Here is a 27,698-nt window from a genome sequence, read left to right on the forward strand (position 1 = left end):
ATGGTGAAACAGTGAATCTAATTTTAAAAATCAACTAATTATTTACTTTCCTGTCCCTCCTCCATCAAAAATAGTCCTACAAATCCCTGTATTCTACAATGAAGTGATATAGTTATGACATCCGTTTCGTGATCTCTCATTGCATGGTATTGTTTTTCTAGGAATTTCTAGGATTTTTGATTCATGATCATGTCATTCACAGATATTGGCTGACCTAGAAAACCATGTGCTTTTTAAGGATGACCTAGAATGCCAGAAGCTTATTCTGGAAGCCATGAAATACCATCTTTTACCAGAGAGAAGAACTCTCATGCAAAGTCCGAGAACTAAGCCTAGAAAATCTACAGTTGGGACACTTTATGCTGTTGGAGGAATGGATAACAACAAAGGTATGAAAGGATATTTATTACTTTATAAATAAAGTTTTATTTTGCATTTGCTTTATTAGAAAATAGTGAAAATTTCTATTCCAAGACTGCCATGAGGGTGTCTAAATCAATCAAGAAACGCTGCCAAGACTTTTGGTCAAATGAAAATCTACTGTATTTAAGGAAGAATACAACACTGTTAGAGGAAAGAAACTGATTTTTGAGTTCATCCTTTGTTCAAAATTATTTCCAGAAAGAATTTTAACAGAAAATCTAGAGTGAGATTAATTTACCTTGTTTTTAGCTTTCTAGAAATTATGTTTCATTTATAATTCAGTAAAATATTCACACACCTTTTCTATCAATGTAAAATGGCAGTTTAATATGCAGTGTATTCCATCCTTAAGTAGTTGTCTGAAATATTATGGTTGATTCATGTTCTTCCAATGCAAAAAAATTATCAATCATCTAGAGAAAAAAACTAGACAATGAGTATAAACTACTTTGTTGGCAGTTAAAGGAAGGTGAAATTATCCCCATCCTCCTGTGAAGATAAGAAGGAAAATTAAAAAAAAAAAATTTAGTTGTTATTTATTGGGAATAAGGATTATGATGATGTGCTTTTATTTCTGATAAATCTAATCCACTGATTTCTTGAATGGAGTGAAATAAACTATTTGAACTAAGAGCTAGCGGTGTTATAAGCCTATATACTCAGAAAGTTTTATATTATTATTTTTTCTTGAAATTCACTAACAATTCCACAGTATCTTACATTTTCATGTCAATATTTAGAGTGAAGAATATGTCTTCAGAAACATTAGTTCTAGTATAAAATAAACTGTACTTATAAAAAGGTATAATATAAAACTAGCCCTTCAGTATTTTACAACTCTTTTTCTAGGTGTAGCCATTGCAGTTGTTTTACTAAACAGCTGTGGCAATATCATCTGTAAAAGAACGTTGCATGTTTCTCCCATAAAGTTACACCAATGAGAAAGATGTATGACATCCGTGCTTGTGTAAAAAAAATGTTGAGAGAATAGAAAAATGTTGAGGAAAGAACCAATACATATATTTTCTTATTACAGCTGCAGATGATTTTTGTCCTTTTAACATTTATAGATGTTTGTGTAGCTAAATGTTAAGGATGGATTTGCATAGAACATTGCCTTTGGATCATAAAATACCTGAAATACAAATTTTCTCTTACTTAGAACAAGTGGTGAGAACACTTTAAGTATTCAGGTAGTGGAAATGACCATAAACTCAGTTTAGGTGCAGCTATATTTGTTCCAGGTTACTATACAGATCTGTTCCTGGTTCATATAGCAAATAAAATACAGAAATATTTATGAAGACAGCACAGAGTGTAGCACCACTTGCAGCATCAACACGCAGCCTATTTTCCAGACTCAAGTCAGGCAGAAGCAGTTTATTTCTGTAGCAGCAGGAGAGGATGCAGCATGACAGAGGTTCAGCCCTCTGTCTATACAAACTCTGACCGAAAACAAAAGTACCAGGGCTTATATACATTTACAGCACATAAAAACTGCTTTGAGAGGGGACCTGGTACGGTAGTACAGCATCTGCATAGGAGACTTTGTTACAGCCAAGGTAACATGTGTTCCTGATAACTCGGGATCTGCAGCCATGCACGAAATATGAAACAATTGCATATAAGAACTAGATGAGCTAAGCAAATTAGTAGTTTATTAGCCAGCATATATAACAGTGGGTAAGTGGTAGTATTGTGAAAGTATTTAAAGGTTATGTGGCCCATCACATAAAAAGTAGCCTAGCATGCTAAATCAAATTTGTTTTGAAATCTCTTCTACAGTTATATTCTTTTTCATAAAAAAGAGGTGATAATTAAACTCCAGCAACAGGTGATTGGAATTATGCCTGTCATGAAAAGTTAATGCATCACAGTACTAACTGTATAGAATTAAAAGGAACAAAGTTAGATAATTTTGTACTTTTAATTTCCTAAATGTACAAAACCTCATTTAAAACTCTCTTTCTACACATCTTTGCTTATTTATTCATTTAATTTGAAAGGTACATATAAGAAACAGATTTTCTCTATAAGTTTACATTAATAGAATGAGATGTATTAATAGATTAGAGTTATATGCTTCTGACAATGTTCCATTCACCTTACCCGTCTATATTGTCACACTGACTTCCATATTCTGATTAGCAGGATTTAATCATCTAGTAGTATAGAAAGCTGTCTAGGTGCACATATAAAGGAGGATGCTATACTGAAATAAATGAGTAAATACAAGAAGTGGACATACACCAATTTGTAAGAACGGTAAAACACTGACTTCTTGCAGCCTTCTCGGAATCCCAAATGCAGAACAAAAGCCATGTGATAGAACATGATATATATGGTCTATGTTAGATAGTGCTATAAATAATTATGATGAGGAAACTATGCTTGCACAGCAAGAGCAGATTGGTATAAATAATGGAGCAGTGCTATATTGATGGCAGAATACCGATTGATCTCTCATGAGGTGTTCTAACTTGTCTCACTACCTAACAGGTAGGATAATAAGGAATAAAGAGAATCAGCAGAAAAAGAAAACTAAAGAAAACACTGTCAGGGTAACCATGATGCAAAAACACTGGTATATATCGTTTGTGGAGTAGCCCTAGATTAGTTCATCAAAGTCCTAGATTAGTTCATTATTTACTGAATCACAGTCTTTAAGTAAATACAAGGGAAAAAACAATGAAAATTACATGAGCAAGAAACTCTTCCATAAAAATATGACAGGTCATTAACAAAAAAAGGGAACAGTTGATTTACTGAAACACTGATATTAAATATCTGGTTTTCATTAATCTACTGATTAGATATAAAACCTATCACAAAAATTGCTCTGATGGTAAATAGGTGAGGTGCATCAGCAGTCTATATCAAGCAATATTAAAAGTCCTTTCATTGTTATTTAGATATTTTTAGAAAGATATTTGATATCACCACAGATATATTAAAAAATTAATCTTTTGAAATTTGAAATTGTGAGGTCTCCAGAAATTGTTCCTTAAACTCCATATTTTGCCTTTTCTTTAATGGTTTTCAATCATTTGTAATAATCCTTTTTTCTTTAAAAATATTGTTTGTTAAATGTGGTTAATTACTTATGTATCATTATTTCATAGGAATGACATCTAACGTGACTACATGAATTTAATCTTTTGCGCTAGTGAACTTCAAAGTCTTTGTTTTTCTGGGCCTTTTTTTAGTTTCTAGCAAGATATTTCTTAAAGCACACTTCACTTAAACCTTACTTATTTTAATTTTTTATTTTTCATTCACATATAAGCATATTTTTTAAATACAAGAAGAAATATTGGGCAACTTACTATAAATACTGTAAATCAAGGCAGAAATAGGGAAAAAAAAAGATAATGTTTTTCCTCTTAGGTAATTCTTACTTTCTAAGATATATGTCTGAGATGTCTATAACTTAAAAATCTATCTACCTATCTCCTCCATCTTCAGTTTAATGGGAATTTGTTAAAAAAAAAAACCAAAAACAAAATCCATCAAGATTCTTTCGTGGCATTTTGCAAGTTGTAGAAATTACTACAAACCACTTTGTCTTCATATATATAAAACATTTTACAACATTCATTAGGTATTCATTTGATATACATAACTATCTTGAGAAAACATCTTCATCTTACTTGCATTTTTAATTCAAAATGTACAATGTACAGTAACAGTTTAATTTTCAGAATGTGAGTGCTTGTAGTCCTTGTATTTGTATAATACACAAACAGCAAAACCTACTTAAGAAGGCAAAGTATATTCTTTTTAAAAAAAAGAAAAAAATTCTAATGTGTTTATTACAGAATATTTCTCCCTGGTATGCCTTTTGAAAACATTTATATAAATATGTATGTTTTGTAAGTAGACATAGATGTATGTGTATATATACTCATGTATATAAGTAATGTGAATTGCTGAGGTGTTCTCTTGAAAGTTTGAGGCTGTAGGATGGTAAAATACCCCACCCTATCTGTTGTGCTTAAGCCATTCCTTAATCCAACATGCAAATTAATTCATGTCAGAGTTTCCTGCATTTAATGATAGATTGTCTTCATAATATATTTTTGTTATGACTTTTTTTTTTAAATAACGACTTGGTACATTTTCTTATTCCTATTTAGGTATTAGAATACAAGTAAAATAATCTATTGCTTACAAAATGTTAAGGACAGTTAGGAATGGCCACTGGATCCAGCTGTCCCAGCCCAGGACCCTCTTGCCCTGCTACTGGAGCCCAGCATGGTGCCCCCGGCGACCTGGGGTGTCTGCTCAGGTTGAGGGATGCATTTGCCATTTTCCCATTAGCAGGTTCAACCAGTAGCAAAATTAAGCTTGGGCTGGCACAGGCAGAAGGTCACAAGTACAGCACACACACCACACTCCCCAGGTTCACAAGCACACACACATTTGCAGATCCCCCAAACACCGGCACAACCCTTCTGCCTTCCTCACTCACACTGGTCCCCCCCATAGCTGGTTTTTGGGATGCAGCCCCAGTGGCTGGAGGTTAATGACCCACTGGTTCCAGTAGCTGATATCACAGACCAGGGACATCCACAGCTGTGGTCTGACTCCAAGGAGCAGCTGGTGCAAAGCAGGAACATAAACATGCTGTTATTACTCATGAAATAAGTAGATGTTCACAAAAGATGAACTGCGAAGTGAGAAATGGACTGTCCCTTTTGCAATCCTACTCTTTTTATTGATGTCGTATAGCTGTCCTCACCAGTCCTCTGTATGAGTTTCTTCTGTCTTCAGTGCTAGATTTTTTTTTAACCTATATGTTTTCCATGAGGACATTTGTTATATTAAATTAAAGAATCATGTAGTCATAGCCTTAAAATACCTCAGGAGGATGATAAACCAAAATAAATTATGCCTCTGACATTCCAAGCAGCTGTCTGCCTACCACTTTTATTCAGATATCTGCAGCTGTTCTCCGAAATCTTGCCTGCTCTATTTAAGTAACAGTTCTGTCTCAGCCATGCAATTCCAGTGTTTTCAAATATCATGAGTGACTTTACTGAGACAGATGATTGTAATGTGATGTTTACTTGGCTCCATGTAATATATTTTAGTATTCTTTCTTATACATTCCGGAGTCCATTTTTTCAGAAAGAATAAACATTTTTTTAAAAAAAATACACATAAAAATATGTTGATATAATTCAGTGTTTTCCCACCCATTCTCTAGATAGCAATAGGAAACAATTATAGCACAATTTACCTTAATTGTAAAGTCCACTAATAAAAAAGTAATATTCCATTAGCTTTAGATCAACACTGTGTACCAATGATCACTTACTCTTTTCCTTTTTTTACCCTTTTTGGAAGATCCAACAGGAAAAGAATAATGGAATATATAAACAAGAACAACAACAACAAAGTATCTCTCATCAGAGTCATCAAACTAGAATAGTAATAAGGTTGTCATCATGGTGAATTTTCTTGAGAAAATTAGAATACTAAAGTAAGAGGTAGGCAGGCTGTGCAGTATGAATAACTGAATTTTTCAGTCTCTATATTGCAAATGTGCATCAAAACTTACTTTTCTTTTCCCTTTGGATTTCTTAAATGTAACAGAAGTTACCTGTTTGTAAAAAAAAAAAAATAAATCCACTACTTACTCCTTAAAACAAAAACAAGACAACAAGACAACAAGACAACTGGTTTTAGGAGACTTAGTTTATCTATTGCAGAAATTAATATTTTCAGTCAGTTTAATATATTCCAAGAGTTTATCATTAGATATATGTTTGAAAAACTGCAAAGAAAGTATAGTTATTTTGATTCACACAATAATAAACTGCAACAGAAATGTACTGTTTAAATTCCTAAGAAATATATACATGTTATATTTAGCTGGCAACACAACATTCTGGAGAGAGAAATCATAATTTATTAAATAACATTAAATAACCTCATGAAGTTGTACATGGGGAAGTGCAAAGTCCTGCACCTGGAGAGGAACGGCCCCACGCACCAGTATGTGCTGAGGGTCAACCAGCTGGAAAGCAGCATGGCAGAAAAGGACCTGGGGTCCTTTTGCCCCCTATACCAAAAATCTGCATAACAATTGTTCAGATATATGGAAATGCCCAAACTGCACATGCAGATGTGGTCCCTGGTAGCAGGCCAACAAGAGGAAGAGAGGAAGGAAGTTGTAGAGAGCAGCCACCCTCTCCGTCCCACTGTCTGCTACATGGCAGACCTTGCCTGGTGAATTTTAAAGCATCTACTGCATTTGCAGAGGGAGACATGAGGGGATTATTTTTCTCTGTTTTCATTTGCTTTTGGTTTCTCTTGAAGGCACTGAAAAGCATTTGCCTCGATACTCACTGTAGAGGTATTCCCAGTGGATTTTCCCCACGGTATGTGGAAGCCTGTGAGGTGACTACCTCCCTGTTAACACAATTCAATGCATCTCTTTGGTGGCTGGGGCTAAATCAAGACTAAATAAATTATCTTTTCCTGTGTAGTTTTCAGGAGAAATGTTGGGCAAGATACCTCTATTTGCAGAGCCATTGGGTGATGTTTGGCCTGTTCTACTGAGTGAAGTACATATTGGACATGTATTTGCATATTCTTGGAATTACTGACTTAAATTCTGCTATCAGAGAGTCAAAATAATAATGATGCATTCTGGCTTGAAACACCACGCTCAGGACCCATAGCTCGTGGACATTAGAGATGTAAGATCACAGAATATTCTCTGTGCAAGGCTTTTAAGATCATTCTTTATCACAGAATCATTAAGGTTGGAAAAGACCTTTAAGATCAAGTCCAACCATCAATTCAACAGCACCATGCCCACTAAACCATGTCCCAAAGTGCCATGTCTACATGTTTTTTGAACACCACCAGGGATGGGGACTCCAGTACGGCCCTGGGCAACCTGTTCCAATGTTTGGCCACTCTCTCAGTAAAGAAATTTTTCTTAGTATCTAGTCTTAACCTCCCCTGTTGCAACTTGAGGCCATTTCCTCTCATTCTGTCACTAGTTACTTGGCAGAAGAGACCAACACCCATTTCACCACAACCCCCTTTCAGGTAGTTGTAGACAGTGATAATGTGACCCCTCAGCCTCCTCTTATCCAGGCTAAACAATCCCAGGTCCCTCAGCCACTCCTCATAAGACTTGTGCTCTAGACCCTTCACCAGCTTCGTTGCCCTTCTCTGGACACGCTTGAGCACCTCAGCATCCTTCTTGTAGTGAGGGGTCCAAAACTGAACACAGTATTCAAGGTGCAGCCTCACCGAGTACGGGGGCACAATCCCTTCCCTACTCCTGCTGGCCACATTATTTCTGATACAGAAATACATTCTTTGTGTGGTTTTGCATCTTTATTCCGATTAAGTTGAAACGATCCCTCTATGCCTTCTCTTTTCAGTCACCAAAACACTTAAATCTTTTCCAGTCTGGTCAGATCTCACTAGAAATTCTTGTCAGTCCTTTAACAGATCTGACTTAATTTCAAGTCTTTAAGAAACCCCGCAAAGATGGTCATGGCCTTAGCTATCTTGCATGCATTTCATTACCTATTATGGAGAGGTTTGCGAGGGTCATTAGATACCTTTAGGATGAGCATTAGTACTGATTCAGGCATGCAGTTCTCATGGGATATTTAGAGGTATTTAACTGCATTTTTGGAGAACTGTTTATGTGTATCCCATATACTTCAAACCAAAGCAGGGTTCACCAGCTCTGGCCAACCTTTTTGCCCCTCTGAATTGTGTTCATGTGCTAAGAGCTGCAAGCCATCCACTGTATCAGACAGTTCAGGTGAATAGAAACTACAAAGGTGATTAAGCCCTTAAAGATGGAAGAGTCAGGACCTTCCCAAGGATCCCTGTGCACTGGTAAATTAAGGGCATGGGTTTGAGCACTGACAAGTAAGTGACTCTGCTTGAGTTGATAATTGGACAAGATGACCTCTGGGGGTCCCTTCCAAACTCAATCATTCTGTGATTTCTGTGGTTCCTGGTGGACAGCAGGATGAAGAGGAGACAGCAGTGTGCCCTTGCAACAAAGACAGCAAATTGTATCCTGGGCTGCATTAGACAAAGTATTGCCAGCAGGTCAAGGGATGTGATCCTTTCCCTCTGCTCAGCACTGATGAGGCCAAACCTGGAGTAATGTGTGGAGTTCTGGGCTTACCAGTATAAGAGAGATAGGGAGCTGTTAGAAACTCCAATGGGGCTGCAAATGTGATGAAGGGACTGGAGCAACTCTACTATGAGGAAAGGCTGAGATAGCTGGGACTGTTTGGCCCAGAGAAGAGAAGGCTCAGGGGACATCTCATCAATGTATATAAATACCTAAAAGGAGGATGCATAGAGAACAGAAACACATTCTTTTAGTGGTGCTCAGTGACAAGACCAGAGACAATGAGCACAAATTGAAAGAGAAGGTTTTTCCTCTGAACATCAGGAAACATTTTTGTACTCTGAGGGTGACTGGGCCAGTGACCCTGCACAGAGACATTGTTGAGTCTTTGTCCTTGGAGATATTAAAAAACTCTCTAGACAAGATCCTGGGCAACCGGCTGTAGGTGGGTGTTTGAGCAGGGGGTTGAACCAGGTGACGTCCAGAGGTCCCTTCGAACCTCAACTGTTCTGTGTTTCTGTAACATGATAGCATAATTGTAGAATAAAGGTGGAGCTTGGTTAATTATTTCACCAGAGGAATTTGAAATAAACTGACTAATGACTAATGAGATAATTAAATGTATAAAACACACTAGAAATCTCTTCTCATCCAGCTCTTATAAGTAATAACATTATTATTTACTTCTTTTCACTCCCGTGCGTTTCAATACGTTCCAGAACATTCAGTCTCATAGTCCAATTTGCAGTTACAGTACTTTGATTTACCTGTGCATTTCTGAATAGAAAAAAAATCCAGATTGTAATATCATCTGGCAGCTTTTCAGTACTTATTTTACATCACTTAATATCTGGCATTTTTTCAGCGTAGTTACCTTCTAAAATTGCTGATTCAGATACAGTTTGAAATGAAGAGAAAAACCTGAAGTGATATATTCTGAAACCTCCATGGTTTCAAATATAAGGGAAGAGCCAAAATCATCACAAAGAAGATAAATTTCATCATCCCATAAACACCTCAGTTTCCTAATCTGTTGCCCTGGTATTCACATCTGTTGGTACAATCTATGGGGTCAATAAGACAGCGCAAGAGGCTGCTGCCTTCATGGGAATATTTGAAGGATTATTCTCCCAAGAACACCCCTGTGTCCCTCCTCATTACTTTCCTGCGTCTCACTCTATTTTCTGACATTTTCAGTGCAGATATTTTATCAGTAATTAAAGTACATGGGAAACAAAGGAAATGTAGTATATGATCTAGAGAAGACATATGCGTGACAACTGGGCGATTTAGAGAATCTTTATACTGTCAGAAAGCTTAGCCTTTTCCATATACTAACCAATTTATGTTCCCTAATCACCCAAGTTCCATTAATGGTTGTAACTACTGGGACTGGCTTTGGAGTAAACCAAATAGCTTCTTTCAGCACAAATCCTGGATGTTCTGGAGACAGTTCACTGCTGGAACCACACTCAATAGTCAGTGTGGATAAGACTTCAAAAATGTTGGCATGTCCTGCCCTGTGCAGTCCTCCAGCTCTATCTTGCACCTTCTGCCACCTCATAAATCTTCATGCCAAATTCTAGGAAATGCTCCAAAAGGCTGTAATTTCAGGCATAAAGACATCCAAGTAAACTTCAGTACAGCTCTCACCTTATTTTTAGCACTCTGAATGGGAAACCCAAATAAACAAAAACATTGATCTCTTTGGACTACAGAAGGCACCATACAGTGCCCAGTGGATACTGGGGATTAGCTGGCTCCTATCCATGAAAGTCAGGGATAGCACTGTTTACAACAGGTTTACCTTAGAGGGAAGCAATTGCAGCAAAACAGAATCTCCCAGGAACTGGGCCAACAGCTAAGCAGTGTGGGTGAGCATCTGTACAGCTATAATGATAAATAATAAAAGAACATTTGGGATAATGGGAAATTGGTGCTATTGCAGCACCAAACTTCTCAGTTCACACCGTTTAAACCAAATCATGATCCAAGCAGCTTACTGGTTTACTTATGATACATAATTAACTGGCAATCAGACGAACTATGTGTTTAAGATCAGTATCGGTCATGCCGTAGATAAAATGCAATACTCCATGCTCCACTGCATGCACACTGCTCCTGCAGGAGGCAGTTGCCCCAACATTTGCTGCTGTACACACGTAGAACTTTTATTTTTAATGTTAACACCATATTTGCACAATTTTCAGTAGGAACAGAACTTTTAAAGAGGCATGTTTTGTTGATGAGCAAAGGTAGACTAGCATACTGCATGATATAAATTGTTAATAAAAGGGACTTTTGTAAGTTTTAGACTAGATAAAAACATAAAATAAAATTTAAATGTTTTATGTTATAAAACATAACACTACGTTATAAAACAAAATACTCAACACTAAAGGATTCACCTAAAATCACTGTCAAAAAGCTGTAATTTCTGATACTCTAAAATATAAACATTAGTGGAAAAAAACTTGTACTAGTTTTAGAGAATGCTGATCATGTTGAATAATCAAATACTCCCAAAGGTTTTCTGATATTTGTTCATGTCATTTTATGTCAAATCCTTATGAGATTTTAAATTTTTTTCATTCAAAAATGTAAGAATTATTGTGTACAAGTTGCAGATTTTTTGAATGCTTAAAGGAATTTCTAACAGTGTAACTAAAGAGAAGAGTAGTTAACTGCTACCCTGTTTTCTGTAAAGCTCTTTCTTTAGCAAGAGATTCTCCCTGAAGTATGCGTCAGTAACCTATTTAGGTCACATTCGTTCCACTTAAGTAACCATCTTTTCAGTTCAAAATATAATGTTGCAGATCACTAGATCAAGGTCATCATTTTGCACCTACTCATAGCAGCATCTCTAAATCTTGAACAAAATGGTGACAGTACCCCTCAGCAACAGCTTTATTAATAGTAGAAACAGCAGAAAACCTTACAGGGAAAAAAAAAAGTAGAAATTTTGTTACAATAAATGTAAAACTCCTACCCTTTCTCATGGGTTTAAATACTAAATCATCTAGCTATGAGAAAAAAAAAGTACCTTTACAGTGGAAATGCCTACATTGAATACAAAGGTGGGGTCTGGAGCAAGGGTTAAATTTTTAGGCATTTGTATCTGCTTCTGAAGCAATTTTCACTTTGATTATACCAAAATTCCTGCATTTATACTTAACTGAAATGAATACATTGCTCTCATAGTCTTAGACATTCATCATGAAATTTATCTGATTTCACGTAAGTTGTCCAAAAATACTTAACATCTTTGGAAGACATATTTCTGCATTTGACTTAAAACATTATGTTACAAACAATATTGCAATACATTCATTCTTTTTTATGCAGTGGCTTTGTTATATGATTAGTTTTCAGTCAACTGTGCAAAAAAATATGAGAATGACAATCAGCTTTATGCAAAATTCTTCATTCACAAGTCATTAGCAAGGAAATGTAATATGCTTAACTTCAGAAAAAGAGTAAATGTAACAGAAAGATAACTAAAAGATCATTTGAAAAGGTTACACCAAAACAATTTTGCAATTTCACAAGCTTACAAATGATAACTAAACCAAAAAGTAGATATTTGTGTTGTGCAGTGATGTACTGGTTTGTAGATGATGGTGAAATTGTGAGAGCTAGTACTTCATTGTTTCATCAGAAACACTGGATGAGAGAATCACATACAACCCTGCTCTGTACACAGAGGAGTTGTGAGCAGCAGTTGGACCTTCATGCAAAACTACCTTTATCACCAACAGTACTTTAATTTCTAAAGTTTTCTTTCACTGTAGACCTCTCATTATTTCATAAACCTTGATTAATTGGGGCTTATAATGCCCATGAAAGTATGCACAATACACAGAGCTCATCTCATCCAATACCCATCTGGATCATAAGTAGAATTTAAGTTAAAAAAAAAAAAAAAGCTAAAACAGAACATGAAGAAAAATCCTTTACTTCTTATTGGAAATCATTTGTGTTGTCACAGTCATGGTATGGGTTTTAAATTTACCACACATTGTTGTTTATCATGCAAATAGCTATTAAATGAATTCTGTTTCAGTTCTTTATGTCTTTTTCATACAGTTTGTCTTCAGTACTACTCACTGAAATAACTCAGGCTTTTTTAGAGATCTGTCCATCTAAGAAATAGGGGTTTGTGCATGTGTGTGTTTACAGAGGAATTGCCTGAGTGTGTAGTATGTTTATTATAAGATCCTCAATATTCTATGTATTTGCTTTTCTTTAATCTTTGCAGTTTCATATTCAATATCTTAAAGACAGTCTAATAAGTTGTGTTTTTCCTTTTTACTGTTAGACAACTAAAAAACCACTAGAGTGATACATGAGTGAAATAAACTGTAATAGAATATATTTTTAATGTAATTTAATGTAATTTTTTATATAGGTAGCAGTATTTTGATGTGGGCCTACGTGTATTTTACTTACACTGTGGTATTCCGTCTAGTTTGTTTTATAGGAAAATGTATCCGTCTCTGAATAATGAGCACATATGCTGCAGCCAAAAATAAATAATTATTTTTGTTTTATTAAGTTTATTCATATCTTCACATTAAACCTGTATCTCCCATTTCCCTAAGAAAATATACTATAGCACCTTCCCAACTGCTTCCTTTCATCCTCCTATTCTTGGGAAATTGGATTTTCTGGTTTTCTGAAACATTTAATCAAAATTATTTTGGTTTGCCCATGGGGCTTAGAAAAATGTAGCTGTCTACAGATTTCTAACATTGGTAAGACCCTGTCACAGGCTGTATAGACTGTGGTAGGCACTATTAACCAACATTACTCATTTCTTTGAGTTTGCACAGTTTGGAAGTTGCCTCAGTTAGGAGTTGGCTTTACTGACTGCCATCTACTAATAATAGCAGAAAGGAGAAGACTTTCTGATCTCAGCTGCCATGTGATGTTATCAACTTTTGCTTGTCACTGGAACCAGCATCTGGCTGTGACTGTTCCTCCGTTGTGCCACATCATAGTGGTTTAAATTAAGTTGTTTGACTCTAGATACTGATCTCACCTTAGAAGTGGCGAAAGGGAACAGGGAGAGGGTTCCCTCTTTCTGCTAGATGCATATGTCCAGGGGATGGTCCTTAGTCGCTCCAGATATGGTGGCAAAAAGTGACTCATGGTCCTGCAATGTAACTATTATGTACGCACTTGTTCAGAGTTAATGAAATGTGAGGCCTGTGTCACAAACAAACAGAATGGTGGTTTTATATCAGGGTTTGGATGCTTAAAATTGTGTAGAGGTGCCCTAGTTTAGAAAGCCTGCTAAAATCCTTTTCAAAATTACTGCAGGATGGAAGGAATCAATCATGCTGCGTTCTCAGTATGCCAGTCTCAGTCTGCCAATGAGGAGTGGACCCTGAAGTGAATGCTGCATCCAGGTGTTTCATCCATTTTTGTTTTATTGATCCCAGTAGAACCTAGTAAGGAACAAATATGTATGAAATATAAGCATTCAGGACCAGGGAGTGAGCTGGGAGCCATGCTATTTGGCAGTATAGATACATCCTGTTAATTTGGCTATGCTTAGCTCCTAGTTGAAAACTGACTGGATGGGCAATGCAACAGTCTTACCAGCCCAAAGTCTAGGAATTAAGTAGAGGTCAAGAACACAACTTTAAACAAGTCTTTTATGTTGTAAAACATTAACAATACATTACCTATCACAATGCTCCCAAGTTTCTCAGTCTTTAACATCTTACCCTTTTCGGTATGAAAATACTGTTATTTCTTTTATTTATAGGGAAACTCAAGCCCAGAGATGAGAAAAAAATCCCCCTATTGGATTTAGGTACCAAAATGTTAACTGTGAATATACTCTATCAGTAAGTGGCTACTTCCTAGAATGGATTCCTATGTGAAGTGCCTTGCTTTGTTTTACAGGGCACAGGGAGAGTAAGCTCAGTGAATGGGAACTCTGAACATAAGTGCATCTATCTAGCTGCTGTCTAGAGCTAGTCAAAAGGAAAATGCAGAAGTCAGAGGTGTCTTAAGTCAAATGCATTCTGTAACTTTTGGACTTTGCTTGTGTTTCCTATCCCTCACCTTCTCCTCTTCATTCTGCTAAAACTGAAAATAAAACACACAGCTGTTCTGCAGAAAAGATTGATTGTAAAAAGCATTCATATGGGAACCATAGGATGAACATTCTCCTCAAACAGATGATGTTTCTCCCTGCTCCAAAATATGTCAAATTCCTTTGTGAAATATATAAAGAAATTAGATATATAAAAGTGTCATTTCTAGAATATGTCCTGTAAGGTCATCTCTTCATAGACATGGTGGGATTCAAACCTTTCCAGCTCAGGAATAGACAAGAGAAAAATGTGTTAGGATAAGGCTAAGAACACTGCTATTTGTGTCTTATTCTATTCCCTGCAACGCTCTGTCTTTATGCCAGCGCAAAATTCCTTATTATCTCTTTAAATGATGTCAGTCTTAGATTTTAACACATTAAAATGTGTTTTCTTCATAGACTACCTACAATCTTTCCTCTCAGACTTGTGTCTTTTAATCTCATATGAATTATCTCACATCTCTTGTCCCTCAGTTACATCCTTGGCTCCATTTATTTACATGTTTCTCTCCTCTGACTTCTATTTCGCCCTCCAAACTGTTCTAAAAAATTATGGGTAATGTATGAGTAGTGTGAGGTGGTGCTGTTATTTTAGAGAGTGTAGGCAGAGAACTTCAGAAGAGAAATAATTGTCTGCAAAGTTCTTTTTTTTCCCTTCTTTTCCCAAGAGTCTTGGGCAATTGCAAAGGCTGCTGTAAAAGGCAAAATATGTAGAGCAGAGCATGTAAAGAAACAGATGGGAAAAGAGGTGACATGTACAGCATATGGCTATATAGTTTTGGGGCCAATAATTATTCATACCACAGGGATCTGCATAATTTAAAAATTACCATACAGCTGTGGGTCAGTAACTTATGAAAAATCCCTATGTGCAGTCTGTGATAATTTTACTGGGGGATAATTTTAAGTGGTGTTTAAACCAATGCTAAATTCAAGGCCATATTTACTTTATAGCAGGAGTAGAACCATCAATCAGCTGAAAGTAAAAGAATTGTGAAATATTAACAAATATATTATTTTAAAATATATTATGACTCATACTTTGCTAATTGTATATTAGTTTTACAGTTTAGGAGTTATTTTAACCACCAACCAGAGGACAGGGTTACTCTTTCAAGAATAACAGTTTTTCAGGACAGAAAGTCTATCTTCAAGTTCTTTGTAAAGCACCTTCCAAATGTTCTGTGAGTTATTGGGAATGAACAGTACCTTGGCCCCTGGATACCTTGGTGAATGAATCTGGAGAGGATACTATGATCCCTATATATAAAATATAGTCTAGAACATTTCAGTTCTTTAAAATGAATAAGTATTCCTCCTTAAAAATTGCATTTTTTGAACATACATCTTTATAGCTTCTTAATTTTTCAAGGGAAGTGCTCAACTATAGTAGCACAGGAAGAGGGAACAGGACACAACAGCATGCAGTTAAGAAGTTGAAAAAGAAACATTTTATTGTCACTGTATCTGTTTCAAACAAGAAAATGAAAATCTGCAAGAAGTGTTAATAATAAAATTATAATGAGTTATGAATACTGAAAAAATGTTAAGTTACATTAGGGAACATACAGCAGTGATACTGCATAAAAATGTTATCTAATAATTTGCACTTTGTGGACATTTAATCTGATCCTTCACATTAACTAAAATGAATCAGAATTGTAGAAAAACAAGCATTTGGACTACTTACTGAAATATGTTATGTATGTGAGCCAGGTTATGCCTGAAAGATGAAGACTGAAAATAGTTCTTGCCTGCTAAAACATTTATTTTCAAAGTACCTATTATTTAAAGTTATTTTTAAATGTCACTGTTCTTTAATCTAAATGCTCATAGAAAACAAAAGCAACAGAAAAATTGGCTGGGGTCCATTCCCCTGTCTTGAACTGCCATAGCCTACATTACCAAAACCTGTCTGGTCTTTCCCCTTTCACTCTAATATAATGTACTAACAACTGGCACTAGAACTAGAACATGGTTCACCTAAATTTTAGTGTTTACACTATACGTGTCTACACCTAAACTATACACTTAGTGCCCCTTGTATTCAATACAGATGGAGATAGTACAGCTCGTCTAGTCAAGACCGGCATTTGCTAGACCGGGTAACTGTACAGAATCCATTGGCAGCACTGACCAGGACTACCCTGGGAGCTTAAACAAATACCTCAAATTGCAGATAACTACATTTTCATGTTTCAAGCTGTATCCCTAGCCACTACTGGTAGGCTAAAATGAGTCCATCCTAGTTATCAAAAACAGCCAGGAAATTGAACAAAGGAAGAAACTGTGTCTGTTCAGAGAATATTATAGTGCTGTGGCTGTATTCTTATTGTTTAAATTACTCTTCTGTCTATCTCTGTGTGTCTTCATACCTGCTGTGCAAAGATATTTGTCTGTTTCTACCATCATCTTCTTCCTACCATCTCACCTTCATCTTCCTATCTGCTCTTATCCTTTTCCTTCGATTATTTTCCCAATTAATTTACCTCTACCTAATTAAATCTGCCAAATAAACATATGGCCATAGAATGAACCAATATTTGCTGCTGTCACATTATGTATTTTTGTATGCCTTACTTCTTCTGCCTATGTCTAGTTTTCAGTCTGTAATACATATAGTTGATTTTTTTACATTGATTTTTGCAGTGCCAAGCACAATGGGACGTATTTGTGAATAGTTCTTTACATACTACTACAGTAAACATGATTAATAATGTAGATTTTTCTGGCCCTAAAATCTACAGGCTGTTTAAAACCTGCATTTATTTGTTTTTATTTACTTAAATCAAAAGCAAAGATTTACAACTATTCACAGCTCTAAGTGCACCACCACATTGTTATTAACCCAATAAAATCACATCAATATTACAGTAAATTCAACAATAAGCTCTTCATTTATTATTTTGGTTTCCTGCAGCTGCAACACAGTTTAGGATCCCTCTTTTCTCTTACATGTAGTGTTGAATTTATTTATTTCTCTTTCTTCTCCTTTCTGCTCATTTTTTTCGTATACTTCTGATGGTTTTCTGTGGCATGTGAGAAAATCATAACTTTCTGAACTTGTGGAGCAGAGGCTTAATCTAACAACATGGGACCTCCAACAGGGCTATCACTAATATGTGTGCCTAAGTTATTTAACTGTACCATGAAAAGACTACTATGAGATCATATATACATATATATATATATACGTTACTGTGAAAAGCCTCAGGGGAAAAAGATTATAAAATTAGTTAGATAGTTATAGACCCTTTGTGACCTGTAGACAAGTTAGACCATTTATGATCTCTCTGTTTCAGTAATGTTTCCAGTTTCCGGCTTTGTTTCTGATATTACACTAGTTTAATAAGGGACATGTTTATTTCTTCTTTTTCCAGTCACGTAAGTATTTTATCAGTTTGTAGAGAACAAGTATGGTAGTTGATACGACAACCGAGAAAAGGACGTGATTTCTGCTAAAAACAAAAAAAGAAAGCAACATATTTAAAGTTGAGCTAGCAACTAAACTTACATCAACTTTCTACTGACAAGTAGAGAGATGGAACATCAATAAAAAAATGAAGTACATACAAAGGTTAAGTTTAATGTGACTCATAATTTACTCTTAATTACTTACTGATTACTTTCTGTAAAGATAGACATCCGTCGTAATCACTTTGACCTGCATAACCCTCTAATACTTATAACACCACTGACTGCCTCAAGTCAGTGGGTGTCCCTTATTGAGAAAAATGTCCCTCACAGTAAAATGATGCAATACCTGCCATATTTCATATTTGTCTAAAGTTTTTACATTGTTTTTACTCATATAAGTACGCTTGCAATCTGTAGTTATTGCCCTACTACTTATTCAGGTGAAAAATTAGTCTTTTATAATCATCCATTAGTTTATTATTATCTGAAGTGTTTTTGGAAAACAAGTTACACTTTTATCCATAATGGCAAAGACTATGACTTGGTATTTTATCATATGTTTAAGGATGTATTTATGACTCATATACTCTCCTAGAGCTTTGTGCAGTGAGCTTTTGTTGCATTTTCCTGCTGCATTTGGACAATCAGTTGAAGTGGTATGTTACTACATTTCTGTCTGTTCATCTTGTTTCAATAGCTCTAGTCACTCCAGTATCTCAGGAACTAGGCACCAACACCCACTATCAATTCTGGAATTAAAAAATTGTAATCAGGAATTTCTCTTATGACATTCTCTTTTAGGAACTCTTATACTCCCTGTTATTATATTATCTAATATATAGGTCTCCAAAATAGAGACATAAAGATAGACAAACACTCTGTTCTACTTTCCCTAGCTTATTTACAGTTGAAAAATGGATATGTATGCTTAAAAATATATGCATGTGTCTCTATACAGGATGTATGCATCATCTATAAACATATGTATATATAATACTAACTTGAACTCATGCTCATATTCAAGTTCAAGTTCTCATCTGCCTGCATGTCTACACCTGATAAGAAAATGCAGTGATGCTAACTGATGGATTGAAAAGGTATAACTTTATTTTCATCTTGCATTTCACCTCACCATCACTTTCATACTCTCAGACTCTGCCCTGACAAATGCCTGGTGACCTACTATAGTGGAGTGCATGCTGCAACTCACAAAGCAGCTCTCATTTCTTTGAAATCTTTTCCTGATAGTGACAAGTCTACTGCAGGGGCTTGCTGGGCACAAGAGGGATGTCTTTACAGCAGCTGGTGGATCCTGTGCCCACAGTCCAATGAAGCTGGTATTAGAAGCTTAGCTGGACAATCTCAGGGCTTTATTCCAGTTTGTAACCCAGATTTATTTCCTTTTAGAAAGAAAGGTTTGTGGAAAAAGTTGCAGATAAGGAAGAATCCTGCTGCTTATTCAATTCTTCTCCAAGTAGGGAACTGGGCTACAAAGAGAGGTGAGAGATATATCAATACGGATATGACAAAAGAAACAGTAGGTAATCAGCATCAGGAAGAAGATTTGCAGGACAGAGTTCAGGCTTATGCAGAAAATGAATGCTGATGTCTGGCAGTTGCCCAAAGTCAATGTTAACAAAGAGGCCAACTAGTATGAGAACAAGATGAAGATGAGAACCTATTTTAAGCCAAATGTGGCCTTCTGCAGCAATGAGGCAAAAACCTCTGTAACAGGATTTTTAAGAGGTCGTTGAAGTACAAACCTCTGGAAAAGCTCTGACTGTCACAGTGCAGTACAGCAAACTCCACAGCTTTTCTCGACCAAGAAACCTAATATGTACTCTGCTTAGGATGTGAATCTGGCAGCGAGCTCCTGGAGCCTTTTTGCATCTTAAGGTATCCTCTGAAGTCAAACATGCCTGTGTCAGGAATCAAAATGCGGTGAATATGTGTCTATCTATACTTTGAAAAGAGGACAATTATCTCTGCATAAATCTCCAACCATCTCTCCAGAAAACATGCCCCTTATTTCCCACTCTCCAGGGGACCATGTGGTGTCAGGTCCAAACTGCTGAGACTGATATGCAGAAGTCGATATAAAATGGAGTACAAGATCAAAAAGACTGCAAGAGTGCTGTGTATTGTGAAGTCAAAAAATGCTTGCTGACATACCCTTTCACTCCCACTACAGTTCTTCTGGGTTTTTGCTAGTCAAGCACCACTTACTCGTCAAATTCCAAGTCCCTGTAATTTTTGACACCTCATCAGCCTCATCCTCTTCTACAAGATTTGTTTCCAAAAGATAACCACGCTTCCCAAAGTAAAATAAATTTCTGAGAGGTTTCTTCATTATAGGGAGCTTAGTTTTTGACTTTCTAAAGTCAAATAACAGCCAACCACAACAGAAAATATGGAATGAATAGAGTTTTGAAGAAATTTTGGCTAATATTTATCCTTGATCTGGAGGCAAGGTATCATCAATTGGTAGTTATGTCATGTAGGACAGGTACTAGACAGGACTAGCAAAATAGCAGCAAGTGGAGACTTTGTTTCACAAAAATTTCTCACAAATCTGCAAATTTCTTAGTCCTGCTAAAACAGTCTTTTCATTACCCTTCAATCATAAAGATACTTGGAGTGCAAATATTGGCAAATTTCTTATACATTAAGTACTCAGAATAATCTAGACCCATTTGAATCACCTATAATGATGGAAACACCCCTATCAGTACACTAACCCAGTCAACTCCGAGATACATATAGTCCAGTCTATTTTTAGGTATGTAGGGAGCATTATTGTGTGAGATAATTTTTATCCAAACTCGCCCTCTTTTATCAAATGCCGGTTCCATTTCTCAGTAGGCTGCTCAAAGTAACAACCTGGCTCACTCCATTCCCCATTTGTGTCAGAATGGAAACAGACACTGATGAGACATTGACAGGTTGTCTTTCATACAGCAAAGGCCATGTAGCTCCTCCCCTTTTCCTATTGCTTTTCTATTACTACTTGATTACTGGGCGTGTAATATTCAGGTTTAAAAAGAGCAGAGTCACAACTCCTTACTCCCCAAAGCACATGAGGATCTTCAGGGCCCAGAGGACCAGCAAAGGGATTTGAGGTTTAAATGTGGTATAACTGAAACTAGCACTCTGTTGCTGAAGCAAGCAGCTGTGGTGCTGGCACGATCCGCAGCAGAGCACTCCAGCGCTATGCACAGGGGGGTTTCCTGAACCGGGGGAACCTCAGGGGGAGCCAAGTGTGCCTCCAGAAGCTCCCAACTTATGCGACAGCGGCTGATGAGACCTGCGCAGGACGAGGAGCAACAGTGGCCAAGCCCCTCGCTGCCCCGTACAAAAGAAGCCCTTGAGGGAGCACTAGGGACTAGGAGCACTGCAAACAGGGCTGGCAAACAGGGTTTGCTCTGTCAGCAAGGGCGTGATGTGGCAGTTTGTGCAGAAGGGTGCACAGGAAGGGTGCTGTACCTCTGCTGGCTGGACCAAGGAGCAATGGCATCCACCTGGCAGAAGGTAGTGACATATCCATGGCCTTTCTAAGCTCTGCAGCCACCACGACCGACACAGCTTCCCAGACAGAGTTCCAGTGGGAACATGCTGCCATCAGGTGTCAGGCTGCAGTATGTGCCCTACACTTATGCCAGTATCAGATGGCAGTAGTGAGCACACCTATCTCAAAGGGGGAAAGGATCTTTGCACGGAAGTTAACAGGACTCAATGAAAGAGCTTTAAACTAGATTTGAAGGGAGAAAGGGATAAAACCAGGCTCGTTAGAGATAAGTATGGGGGTGGCATGCCAATGTTTGAGGAACAGCGTGCTAGTGAGGTCTGCTAGCCATCTCAATGGAGGAGGGGATGGAGATCAATGCGGCAGCAAAGACACAAGGGTTATTGATGTGTTAGAAACCATGGAAGTGCCTGAGAATGGTCATGTAGGAATTAGGGCTTCTCCCCCCAAAAAAGTGCTGGGATCAATAGCCCAACTGAATTGCATCTAGACTAATGTACGCAGCATGGGCAACAAACAGGAGGAGTTGGAAGCCATTGTGCAGTGCGACAGCTATGACTTAGTCGCCATCACAGAAACATGGTGGGATGACTTGCACAACTGGAGTGCTGCAATGGATGGCTATAAACTCTTCAGAAGGGATAGGCAAAGAAGGAGAGGCAGTGGGGTAGCCCTGTATGTTAGGGAGTGTTTTGACTGTCTAGAGCTTGATAATGGTGATGGATAAGATCTACCCAAGGGTAATGAGGGAGCTGTCAGAAGTGCTCAACAAGCCACTTTCAGTCATTTATCAGCAGTCCTGGCTAACTGGGGAGATCCCAGCTGACAGGAATTTTGCACATGTGATGCCCATCTACAAGAAGGACTGGAATACCCAAGGGTAATGAGGGAGCTGTCAGAAGTGCTCAACAAGCCACTTTCAGTCATTTATCAGCAGTCCTGGCTAACTGGGGAGATCCCAGCTGACAGGAATTTTGCACATGTGATGCCCATCTACAAGAAGGACTGGAAGGAGGATCTGGGGACCTCCAGGTTGGTCAGTCTGACCTCGGTACTGGGGAAAGTTATGGTGCAGATCATCTTGAGTGCCATCATGCATCATGTACAGGGCAACAAGGTGATCAGGCCCAGTTAGCATGGATTTATGAAAGGCAGGTCCTGCTTGACTAACCTGATCTCCTTCTATGACAAGGTGACTGTGACGGTGAGAGACTTCACCGTGAGGTTCAAATTAGATTTCACTGTATGGTTCAAATTAACAATTTATTTGAACTTCACTTACAGATCTAATAACAATATATTTGAACTTCACTCACAGGTCCAAAACGCCACTGTTGCAGGTTTTTATGAATACAATGGAGGAATGCACTATTGCAATCCTAAATCACAGGAGCGCTAGATATTAATACCTTAAAAAGAGTGCACTAATCAAAATCTTAAAGCATGCCAAATACCATACGTATGTTTCTTAATCACTTACTCTCTCTCAGGTAAGGCCTCTTAATCCCTGGGAAGTTACCTTGTACAGCGTCCTGCACAAGGGGGGAGAGAATCTCCTACAGGCCAGCTGCATCATTGGAAAGACTGCCCCATTTCTGCCCAAACCTTAGGGGGTTTTATCTCCTGATTTGATGGGTGGGGGCAGGACTCCTCTGAGTGGATAATATTGTTTAGTCTGATGGTGTGATGGTCCATTAGTCTACATTGACACAAAGTTACTGAATAGTGGTGGAATGGTGCTCAGGGCATTTGTTAAGGGATTATTGAAGGCGCCATTCAGGTTTCGGTTCTTAGCATGATGCAGTGTTCAGGCAACCCTGGGCTGAGCTATTTTTGCAGCTCCTCCCAAGTCATCTTCTGCATAGATAAGGATCTGTTAAGGTGATATGAAGCTGAGTCGATTCCCAACTCCATGCATCTTGCCTTTGTACTCCGAAATCGGTCTAACCAGGTGATCCCTTACAGTTGGACTATTTTTGCAGCTCCTCCCAAGTCATCTTCTGCATAGATAAGGATCTGTTAAGGTGATATGAAGCTGAGTCGATTCCCAACTCCATGCATCTTGCCTTTGTACTCCGAAATCGGTCTAACCAGGTGATCCCTTACAGTTGGACATCCCTTACAATGACCTGCCTAGTGGATGAGCGAAAGGCTATGGATGTTGTCTGCCTAGACTTTAATAAAGCTTTTGACAGTTTCCAACAGGATATTCCTGGAGAAACTATCTGCTTATGGCTTAGATATGTGTACTCTTGGCTGGATGGCCAAGCCCAGAGAGATGTGGTGAATGGAGTTAAATCCATTTGGTCACAAGTGCTCCAGTTGGAGCACCAGGGCTCAGTATTGGGGCCAGTTCTTTTTAATATCTTTATCAATGATCTGGATGAGGGGAGAAAATACACCCTCGGTATGTTTGCTGATGACACCAAGCTGGGCAGGAATGTTGATCTGCTCGAGGATAGGAACGCTCTGCAGAGGGATTTGGACAGACTGGATCGATGGGCTGAGGTCAATTGTATGAGATTAAACAAGGACCAGTGGCGAGTCCTGCACTTACCACAACACCATGCAATGCTACATACTTGGGGAAGAGTGGCTGGAAAGCTGGCTGAGAAAGCTGGCTGACAGAAAAGTACGTGGGGGTGCTGGTTGCCAGCCAGCTGGACATGAGCCAGCAGTGTGCCCAGGTGGCCAAGAAGGCCAACAGCATCGTGGCCTGTATCAGAAATAGTGTGGCCAGCAGGAGTAGGGAGGTGATTGTGCCCCTGTACTCGGCACTGGTGAGGCCACGCCTTGAATACTGTGCTCAGTTTTTGCGCCCTCACTACAAGAAGGACATTGAGGTGCTGCAGTGTGTCCAAAGAAGGGCAACGAAGCTGGCGAAGAGTGTAGAGAACAACTCCTGTAAGGAGCAGCTGAGGGAACTGGGGTTGTTTAGCCTGGAGAATAGGAGACTGAGGGGAGACCTAATCACTCTCTACAACCACCTGAAAGGAGATTGTAATGAGGTGTGTGTTGGTCTCTTTCCCCAAGTAACAAGTGATAGGATGAGAGGAAATGGCCTCAAGTTGCACCAGGGGAGGTTTAGATTGGATCCTGGGAAAAATTCCTTCACTGAAAGGGTTATCAAACACTGGAACAGGGTGCCCAGGGAAGTGGTTGAGTAACTATCCCTGGAGGTATTTAATAGACATGTAGATGTGGTGCTTAGGGTCAAGGTTTAGTGATGGACTTGGCACTATTAGGTTAATGGCTTGACTTGATTATCTTAAAGGTCTTTTCCAACCTAAATGATTCAATGATTCTAAGATTCTATGATGCACTTCTTATGTCATAAAATGTAATTAGTTACTTAAATATATGTTAAAACAGAATTGCAAAATATTTACCAAAATACTTCATGTCTATGAATTATTTAGTTCCAGTAGTCTTACAATAAGACAAGTATTTAAGGTCATTACAGAATCAGCAGAAGAGGCTGTGAGAGAAAGTGACAATGACATTGCTCCCCACCTGAATTAAGATGCTTTATAATCTGGAAAACAGACATATTTTCAAAACACTCAGTGACAGCAAAACTAGCTCAAAGCTGTTGTCATCAAAATGAAACAATGCCCTTGTTGGTAAAGACATTAGTGTCATTCCTGTCAAAAATGATCCAGAAGAGGATACGATCAATAGGTTTTGGAAAATCAGCAATAAAGTAGAGAATATACCTAAATAAAGAGCTAGAAGAGATGATTTAAGCATTGTGTTGGATCTGTGCATTTTTTTTAAAGAGGTTATGCATTACTTATTTCTCTGTATTAACATCTTTAAATATTTAATATTAATAAAATCAATAAGGTCGCCAATCTTTAAAAGAAAATCTTTAAAATTCAAACAAATTTATGACATATATAGACAAGATGAAGAAGATTGCAATGGTCCTTTATTCACACTATTGAATAAAATAGTCTTAAATAAAACTGTATCATATATAAGTTTCTCTCTTACTGAAAGTTAATCATGCCTAGGAAAAGAAACTGCTGGCCACAGTCTCCATCCCAGATCATCAGAGTCACAGGATAATTCAGGTTGGAAGGGACCTCAGGAGGTCTCTCGCCCAACCTTCTTCTCAAAGCAGGGTCAGCTATGAGGTCAGACCCATGTCCATTTGGGTACTGAAAACCTTCAAGGATGAAGACTGCAGAATGTCTCTGTGCCTGGGAAGATCATGGAACAGATCCTCCTAGAAGCTATGCTAAGGCAGATGGAGGGCAGGGAGGTGATTTGAGACAGCCAGTACGGCTTCACCAAGGGCAAGTCCTGCCTGACCAACCTAGTGGCCTTCTGGGATGGAGTGACTACTTTAGTGGACAAGGGAAGAGCTACCAATGTCGTCTATCTGGACTTCTATAAGGCCGTTTACATGGTTCCCCACAACATCCTTCTCTCTAGATTGGAGAGGGATGGAATTGATGGGTGGACTGTTGAGTGGATGAGGAATTGTTTGGATGGTCTTATTCAAAGGGTAGTGGTCAATGGCTCAATGTCCAAATGGAGATCGGTGACGAGTCGTGTCCCACAGAGGGCTATGTTGGGACCAGTACTGTTTTATATCTTCATCAGTGACATAGACAGTGGGATCAAGTGCACCCTCAGCAAGTCTGCAGATTACATCAAGCTGAGTGGTGTGGCTGATGTGCCTGAGGGATGAGATGCCATCCAGAGGGACATGGACAAGCTTGAGGAATGGGCCCATGTGAACCTCCTGAAGTTCAATAGGGCCAAGTGCAGGGTCCTGCACCTGGGTCGGAGCAAATCCCAGTATCAGTACAGGCTGGGGTAATAAAGGGATTGAGAGCAGCCCTGCCGAGAAGGATGTGGGGGTACTGGTGGATGAAAAGCTGGAAACGAGCTGGCAATGTCCACTCATAGCCCAGAAGGCCAACTGTACCCTGGGCTGCATCCAAAGCAGTGCGGCCAGCAGGTTAAGGGAGGTGATTCTGCCCCTTTACTCTGCTGTGGTGAGGCCCCATCTGGAGTCTTCTGTCCACCTCTGGAGCTCTGAGCACAAGAAAGACATGGAGCTGTTGGAACAGGTCCAGAGGAGAGACACACAAATTATACAAGGGCTGGAACACCTCTCCTATGAGGACAGGCTGAGAGAGGTGGGGTTGTTCAGCCTGGAGGAGAGAAAGCTCTGGGGAGACCTTATTGCCAGCAGATTAAGGGAGGTGATTCTGCCCCTTTACTCTGCTGTGGTGAGGCCCCACCTGGAGTCTTCTGTCCACCTCTGGAGCTCTGAGCACAAGAAAGACATGGAGCTGTTGGAACAGGTCCAGAGGAGAGACACACAAATTATACAAGGGCTGGAACACCTCTCCTATGAGGACAGGCTGAGAGAGGTGGGGTTGTTCAGCCTGGAGGAGAGAAAGCTCTGGGGAGACCTTATTGCAGCCTTCCAGTACCTAAAGGGATCTTATAAGGAAGATGGGGACAGACTTCTTATCAGGGCCTGTAGCAACAGGTCAAGGGGTAATGGTTTTAAATTAAAAGAGGGCACATTTTGACTAGATCTAAGGAAGAAATTTTTCACAATGAGGGTGGTGAAACACTGGCACAGGTTTCCCGGAGAGGTGGTAGATGCCCCATCCCTGGAAACTTTCACGATCAGGTTAGACAGGGCTCTGAGCAACCTGATCTAGGTGAAGATGTCCCTGCTGCTTGCAGGGGGGTTGAACTAGATGACTTTTAAAGGTCCCTTCCAACCCAACGATTGTATGATTCTATGATTCTATGTCTATGGAGGAACTCTTCAATTTGCTTGACTCTCTTCATAGTGAGGAAATGGCATGGTTTTTAAAAAAATATTTGTTTGTTTATTAGTTTGTTTTAGACAAGCCATATCCAGCTGTATATTAAGACTGTTCCATGACAGGACTGATGTGTTAATAGAATAGGAGATGTTACTTCGTTTTGTGGTTGGAGGTAGAAACAGGTATCACAGCTGCTTCGCTATTTAGTGCAGGAATAGGCGAAACACTGTAGATGTTTTCAGCACAGCTATTTTCTGTTGAGGCTTTGTTGTGTACAGCTGCAGTTGGTGGATTTTTTGAGACGTT

At 38.5% G+C, this 27,698-nt stretch overlaps 1 protein-coding gene across 1 annotated transcript in view; it reads left to right on the forward strand.

Moving 5' to 3' along the window:
* Positions 1 to 202: 202 nt before the first annotated feature.
* LOC104619803 (kelch-like protein 1) overlaps positions 203 to 27,698 on the forward strand; it is a gene marked incomplete at its 5' end in the record, with an annotated part of 76,232 nt that continues 48,736 nt past the window's right edge. The window contains one exon of the mRNA XM_010285815.1: positions 203 to 389. Within this exon, the coding sequence (XP_010284117.1) occupies positions 203 to 389 (187 nt within the window). The remainder of the gene's footprint in view (positions 390 to 27,698) is intronic.

Source organism: Phaethon lepturus, unplaced genomic scaffold (assembly GCF_000687285.1).
Source record: "Phaethon lepturus isolate BGI_N335 unplaced genomic scaffold, ASM68728v1 scaffold4934, whole genome shotgun sequence".
NCBI classification, from domain to species: Eukaryota; Metazoa; Chordata; class Aves; order Phaethontiformes; family Phaethontidae; genus Phaethon; species Phaethon lepturus.